A 7,600-nucleotide genomic window follows, 5' to 3' on the forward strand; every position below is an offset into this window, starting at 1 on the left:
AACCTGGAAAAGGTCATGGAATTAAAAAAAAAAGGCATTTCCAGGTCTGAAAATGTGATGGAAAGTTGCTCTACTATATACTTGCATGTTTGGGTATATGTGTCTCGGTTAATATTAACTTAGGAAAACTGTCTTTGGGTTAATATTGTTGTCAAACCACATAGATTTTCATTAAATTGAATCGTTTGATAGTAAATTATGACGTGGACTTCTCTGTTTAAGTTTCATTTCATGCTTAAACAGACGTTTCAGAGAATGTGGAGTCGTGACAATTTTCCTCATTAGTGCGCAAAATATAGAGTCCTGAATTAAAAGTGCGTGCTTCTTGTAAAAACAAGTATCAGGGCTTTTAAGCCAGTAAGATCATCCGACCTCATCCTTTCACCTCCACCTGCATCTTCTTAAAGGAGTTCTTCAGACCTGCAGTGCGACCATGAAACGGGAGCGTGAAGCTGTCGTCTGGTAACAGAGTGTAGGATTTCACCCTCCACCTCAGCTGCAGGCGCTCATGATGTCTGACTTGCTGACAGCTCACTTTCTTGCAGCTATGCCATTCAATCTCTCCACATGTAATTCCAGTTCCTTGTCATTTGCTGCTAAACAAACATGGCAATCATTCATCTCGCTGCCTCGGGGGCTCCAACGAGCAGAAGTGAGGTGGGGGTGTCGATCTGGGGGATTTCTTTTGTGAGATAAACAAATGCTAATCAGATACTTGAACTGCGAGGGAAAACTACCCAAGCAGAGGAAGGCTGTACCTAAAAATTATCTTTAATTTTGCCATATCGTGATAACGAGATATTGTCTCAATATTTTGAGATAACTAAGATGATTATCTCTGAATTATATTTTTATCTTGTCTTATCTTATCTCATCTTATCTTATCTTATCTTATCTTATATACACAAAACAAGACATGATGGTTGTGCATCATCTGTGCGGCATAGAAGGAGGGCACGTCTAGTCTATGGAGCGTATCTCCTCCTCACCTGAGCTAAGACACGAGAGCAGGAATGATCTTGGCTCTTTATCTCCGTAATGAGTCAAGCAGCAGTGCTTTGATCCAACTGGAGATTTTGCCGGGATCTGTGGCAGAAGCCTCTACAGTATTTTCAGAGTATATGGCTGACAGAAACAAGCCTTACTATTATACCTTGATTAAACTCTAGTCCACATTGTAACTGAGTATTTGACTGTTCACTAATCACTGGGTTATGGATTTAGGGAGAAGAATGAGATGCGTGGTTTTCCTCATCCCTCTAGGTGTATTGTTACGCTTCTGCCGCAGGCCAGAGATGTTATGTTCTCCAGTTGTTTGTCTGTACGACCCATTTTCACCGATAATTCTGAAACGCCTCGAGGGAACTTTTTCAAATTTGGCTAAAATGTCCAATTAAGCCTCAAAGATTAATCGAAAAGATTCTGGTGGTCAAAGGTCAAAGGCAAGGTCACTGTTACTGCTCAGGCACATGGTATCTGTCCCAGTCTGATGGGATATATCTGGAACACCAGTGTTTTCAAATCCGGCTGAGTCCGCTGGAACTCAAGGATGAATTGAAATGATCTTCGTCAAACGTCTGTGTCATTTCTAGTTCCGTGACTGCTTTCCAGTCTCACAGTCCACTTTCTGCTTCAGCGGTTGAGCTCACTGACTGATGGAGGAGCGAAACGCATTTGAAGTTGTAATATCAGCAAATGTGATCCACTGTTTTTCAGTATCACATGAAGGTTCCGGAGCCATCCAGGTCATGCTTGTCCACGGAGGGCTGAATCCATGCCAGCTGGGCTTGAAACTTGAAGACGCCTCTCATCAGGGGCCTCTTTAGTTATGGGAGAGTGGGAGGGAGCCCCAGGTGTTTCGATCTAGGAAGAACACCAGCGCTGCAGGTAGCTGCTTTGACAAGTGCCACATTAGTAATAACATCTCCAGCTCTGCATAGTCCCAGAAATACTCAACCAGTTTTTACAGTAGCTCTGGCCAATCAGCTCTATATTTGCCTTCATACTGGGTTACACACATGAGGAACAGGAGGATGGACAAAGGTTAGCAGCTCAGGGACACTTTGATGAAACACCAGCCTGGGTGGGCTTGAGGGCTGAGTCAGGATCTAAGGATGATTCCCTCCTCCCCAGGCTATGGTAAACACTCTCTCCCCTGGATCCTGGTGGAGCTGTTAAGCTGGCAACTGGGTACCAAACAGCTCCATGTCACATGAGAGGCCTTGCTGGAGTCACAGTGGCCCACGAAACTATTCTTAGCTGCAAGAATGTACACAGTGGCCTCATGGCGAGCTCCAGAGCTCCTAACTGGAAAGCCTTCACTGTGTCATGTTGGTTTTCTTGCCTTGACTCCTGTCCGGATAACGTGCTGCTTCTTTTTGGGTGAAGCTCATATCTTTCCCTGACCAGACGGACATAAAATCTAAAACATCTTTAATCTACCGAGGGCAGGAGGTAAGGAATCACCCGTCAACAGATGTTGCAGATGACCTGACGCCAGGTTCACCTGAACGCGTTTGTCAGAAAATCATCAGTGTGACACGAACCTTACAGTTTGTCTCAGTGAGAGGTTTTACCAGCTCTATTCTTGGAGACAACACCAAGACGTGTGATTGAGTTGTGTTGTATTCTAATGAAATATCAGACGCTAATATAAAACAGCTGAAGTGAATCTGTGCCACATAGTCAAGAGGATCTTTTCGAGAATCTCTTGACGGATGATTCGTTTGTCAAGGTAGCTCTGGCATGAAGATAAAAGCAAAGGATCCACAATTACGTACTGAAACAGCTCAGAAAGACAGCATAATGCAGATGATTCAATTTTACACGTGTAATGTTTGGTCTCACCAGTTTCTTTGACAACAACCAGCGGTGAAATGTCCCAGTGCTATCAGCGTGTCATAATATGAATAACGATTAGAGGTCCGGCTGTATCAAACAGGCTTGTGTCTGGAAGTGGAATAAATCAGAAGCTGTCACAGAGGTGATCGGAGGACCTGCTAACAGCCCGAGGAATTTCCTGCAATTTAAACGGGAGGATCAGGAGGAAGACGGCATAAAATAAGACGGAAGATTGCCACGGAGTCACAAAGTGAGAGAAGTTTAAAGGGATGGAGTCAAACAGATGGTGTGTTGACTCAGCTCTGGTAATGTTAGCAATGATGGGCAGCTTGATAACGGAGAGGAGGTCTAATGCTACATGGATACATTAAGATAATTTAGAAGGGGTTGAAAATAGAAATCGGTGAGTCAGTAATCGTCGGGACAGCTGCTCTGCGGGAGCCGTAGACTGAGCTAATAAATGAAAGGGGTTAACCATCAGACAAATGTGTGTGATTAGGCTGCGAACAAAACTCACAGCCTGTTCAGAGGTCAAATTAGAAAGAGAGAGAGAGAGAGAGAGAGAGAATGTAAAACTGTTGCACTCCATCCACGATACAGCCATGTTGTAAATTAACTGTTTGGGTTTTTTTTATTGCACATCTCTGGTTTACTGATGACTCAAGGTGCTTTAAAACACATCCGCCAAACAGGCTGTGCATTCAGCTGCACGTGTGACTCTGTTTGCAGGATCATGTAAAAACTACCAGGCTGAGTTTGACCAAAACTGGTGGAGGGCTGTAGTCTCAGGAAAGGAACGACACTCCACGTTTTTTGGGGGGCAGATCTGTACAAATAGCTGAGAAAAGCCTATTTTTTATACATATGTCTTGGTGGAGGTCTGACACAGAGGAGTTTCAGTGAGAAAGAATCAAAGGGCTAAGCTGACTGCATCATGAACCCTCGTTGATCTTTAGCTGATACGTAACCGCTGGGCTCCAGGGTTACTATAACTCTGAGTTACATCCACAAATTCCAGGTGAAACTTTCTGTGCCAAAAGAAAGCCACATGTTAACTGCGTTCAGAAGAATGATCTGGCATGGACACCTGCACAGCAACAACCTGTAATTAGTAGTAATATTGAACGTCTTTGTTTAGACAAAAATAGGCACCACGAGGTAAAGAAAATCTACAGCTTCAGTGCAACACATATGACTTTTTCTGATGTGTTTGAAACTTTCCTTTCCCCCAATCTGAGATGTATTTTTATCAAAACAACCGTGGGATTTTTTTTATCGTTCTTTTTGCTTTCTCTTTAGAATGGCCCATAGAGTACGAGAAGCCTTCTCGTTCAAAGACCCTGAACTCCCATCGCATCTACTTGCCCACCTCAACATCCTCCGTCAGGAGCGTGTCCTGACAGATGTCCTGCTCTGCACTGAGCACCAGGAGATCCCCTGTCACAGGAACGTCCTGGTGTCCAGCAGCCCTTACTTCCGTGCCATGTTCTGCAGCAACTTCCTGGAGAGCAACCAGGCCAGAGTTAATCTGAAGGGAATCTCCTCAGAGGTACTGGTTGGCATCGTGGAGTATGTGTACACAGGTTGCATAACTATCACCATGGAGATAGTGCTCCCTCTCATGCAGGCGGCATCGATGCTCCACTACGGCTGTCTGTTTGAGGCCTGCTCCATGTTCCTCCAGGAGCAGCTGAGTCCGGAAAACTGTCTGAGCATGATCCGCCTCTCTGAGATCCTCCATTGTGAGAGTCTGAGGGAGAGGGCGAGGGAGATGGCAGTGAGGTGCTTCTCTGATGTGGCTGCCACTGAGGATTTCTGCGAGCTCTCTCTTCCTGAGCTCATGTGCTACTTAGAGGATGACCGGCTTTGTGCAGAGGAGGAGCAGGTTTTTGAGACCCTCCTGGCGTGGATCCACCATGACCCATTTTCAAGACGTGGCGCCATCCATGATCTCTTCAAGAGAGTGCGCCTGCGCTACATCCACCCAACTTACCTCTTTCAGTTTATCGCCAATGACCCCCTGGTGCAGTCCTCCACCCTATGTACTGAGATAATCGAGTCAGTGCGCCGCCTCATGCTCTCTGTCAGCACCAAATGTAGCCGTGAACTAAAGCCACTCTGGACCATACCAAGACGTTACACTTGCCGGGAAACTCTGGTGGTGGTTGGAGGGCGTAAAAACAATGAACAGACATCCCGAGAGGCTTTGCTGTATGACGAGAGGACCCAACGCTGGCAGTGGCTGGCCAAGCTCCCTCTGCGGCTCTACAAAGCTGCATATGTTTGCATTCACAGCATCCTGTATGTAGTGGGCGGCCTGAGCCTCTGCATGGCGTCAGGCGACAGCTCCGTCAGTGCCACAGTTTACACACTCTCACTCAAAACCAACCAGTGGAGGACGGCTGAGCCCATGTTAGAGCCACGATACGCCCACCAGAGTGTGTCCTTCCTGCATTTTATCTTTGTCTTAGGAGGTATTGGCGCAGACAAGCGCATCTCTCAGTCAGTGGAGAGGTACAACAGCATGTTCAACCAGTGGGAGGCCATGGCGCCGATGCCCACAGCAGTGCAGCACCCAGCCGTCGCAGCCAGTGATCAAAGGATCTATGTTTTTGGAGGAGAGGATGCGATGCAAAACCCAGTCAGGCTGATTCAGGTAGATACATCTGCTCATTAGAATGTGATCAACACAGCTGGGCTAACTTGCTTTTCTAGTTGTTTGTTTTTGCTTGCCAGTCTAATAACTGACAAAGTTTGCTCTCCATCAGCAGTGTAAGAAAAGGCACTTCATGCGTTTTCAGCGTGATCAGCATGTGTTCATTATCCTGGATCCAGAAGACTGTTCTGGTCCAGTGGCAGGATATAGCTTTTTTTTTTTTTTTTTTTTTTTTTCGCTACGTCATACACAATTATTGCTAAAATTCAGTGAGTCCAGGTGCAATGGTTGAAAGAAAGTTTCAGCTTCCAGAAATCTGCTCAATTGTGATCAAGGAAACCCTTTTTTTTGTCACAATGGTTAATAACTCTGAAAATCTGAGCGTCTTTTGATGAAGTGGGATGAGGCGATACAGAGGGTACGTAGTGTTGGGCTCAAAGAGATACTTGAGGGGGTTTCGGTGAAAATGTATGTACAGATTCTAATGATCCTGTGCTGGTTATTACTATACAGAAGTTGTCACACAGGAAGACGGCAAATAAGTGAATCATCATGAAAAACCTCTCAGGCACGGATTGTCACCTGTCGATATCTGTGTTCTGTCAAAAGGTTTATCACATCTCTCGTAACCTGTGGTCCAGACTGGAGACGAGGACGGTGAAAAACGTTTGCGCCCCAGCCGCGGTCATAGAGGACAAGATCTACATCATAGGAGGTAAGAAAACAAATAGAAAGGGAAATGAAAACAAAATTGTGGTTTAATATCCTGCCTCGTGAGTTTCAGCCTCCTGGTCCTTGATTATTGCAAAAACAATTTAAATGATGATGAATAACTGTTTTTAAAATTCAGCTAAAAACCACAGTTTCCAGCTGTTTCAAAGTACATCAGATTGATGCTTATACATCATGCACTCATGAGCTTTGTTGGGATTGGTCTTTCACTGGGTTTTGAACAAAAGAGATTTCCTTGTTTCCAGGTTACACCAGGAGAATGATAGCTTACGACACCAAGGCCAACAAGTTTGTAAAGTGTGAGAACCTGACGGAGCGACGAATGCATCACAGCGCCACAGTGATCAACAACAAGCTCTACGTCACAGGAGGGCGAATCCTCAACGGCCACGATACCATCGAGGACTCGGACTGCTTCGAATGTTATGACCCAAAGACGGATGTGTGGACCTCCAAAGGCTCCTTGCCGTATAAGTTGTTTGACCACGGCTCTCTGCCCCTCGTCTGTGTCACCAACAGACCAAACCCGCCGTGACATCTCTACATCCCCCCAGGCCATGATTTATTGGCCCTAAATACATAAAACTGAGTGCGTTCTTTCTACAGCTCTGCCACAACTTGGCGGCATCGTAGGCCGGGCTGACTTTTATCTGAATCAGAGGAAAGCTCAGCTGGCTATCAGGAATACTGGGGTGGACCTGGACTGAGTTAAAGAGGCAGGCATGCTTACACAACAAGCACCTGTTCAGACACATACGTAATCCATAAAAAGCCCTTTCTGCACATGGCTTTGATGCTAACTAAGCGTGTTAATGCTTTACTTTCCCAGCCACTTATACACAGCATGTCACTGTGCACAGCTGCTGTCCTGCAGCAATTTAAATTACCTTGAGAATGTGTGTCTGGCTGCAAGTGTTTGAGCTCTACAAAAGACAGATCAGACGATAATCAAAACGCACTTAATAGAAAATACATTCCTTCTTGACCCTTGATGCTGCTGTCAGATGTGCTGGCGAGTGTAGGGCATGCGCTCATCGTCAGCCTTTATCGTGTTTGCTGAAATAATGCTGAGAAGGGCCATTTAACTGATGTGGAATCAGCAGAGCGGACACGGATCCAGTGAGGCTGGCTGGATTCGCAGCTTTGCAAGTTACTACCGCAACCACTGAAAGAAAAAGCATCGAGACATGCTTCAAAAAACAGGAGAAAAAGAACAAAATACAAAATGTTTCTTCCCACAGTGGCGGTTTACCTTTAATTTCACTGTGTTCTGTTGTTGTTAGGTTAAGGAAAGGTGTTCACAGGCAGCTACTGAATATTGACGTTATGGTACGTGAACAGGATAAACCGGTCACGTTTAAACCAACATTG

At 45.4% G+C, this 7,600-nt stretch overlaps 1 protein-coding gene across 1 annotated transcript; it reads left to right on the forward strand.

Moving 5' to 3' along the window:
* Positions 1 to 4,141: 4,141 nt before the first annotated feature.
* Positions 4,142 to 7,182, forward strand: klhl38a (kelch-like family member 38a). The gene is made up of 3 exons (XM_086194322.1): positions 4,142 to 5,497; positions 6,107 to 6,212; positions 6,475 to 7,182. The coding sequence occupies exons 1-3, from the start codon at positions 4,142 to 4,144 to the stop codon at positions 6,762 to 6,764; spliced, it is 1,752 nt and encodes a 583-aa protein (XP_086050448.1). The 3' UTR covers positions 6,765 to 7,182.
* The last annotated feature ends 418 nt before the right edge of the window (positions 7,183 to 7,600 follow it).

Source organism: Aulostomus chinensis, chromosome 22 (genome assembly GCF_037954235.1).
Source record: "Aulostomus chinensis isolate RoL2024-O1b breed Wild chromosome 22, RoL_Achi_v1.0, whole genome shotgun sequence".
Taxonomy (NCBI): domain Eukaryota; kingdom Metazoa; phylum Chordata; class Actinopteri; order Syngnathiformes; family Aulostomidae; genus Aulostomus; species Aulostomus chinensis.

Bases quoted from the DNA above. Each gene is read 5' to 3' on its own strand.
- klhl38a (XM_086194322.1), top strand. From the start codon at position 4,142: ATGGCCCATAGAGTACGAGAAGCCTTCTCGTTCAAAGACCCTGAACTC. The intron at 5,498-6,106 runs GTAGATACATCT...TTCTGTCAAAAG, and splicing joins ACCCAGTCAGGCTGATTCAG to GTTTATCACATCTCTCGTAA. The intron at 6,213-6,474 runs GTAAGAAAACAA...CCTTGTTTCCAG, and splicing joins CAAGATCTACATCATAGGAG to GTTACACCAGGAGAATGATA.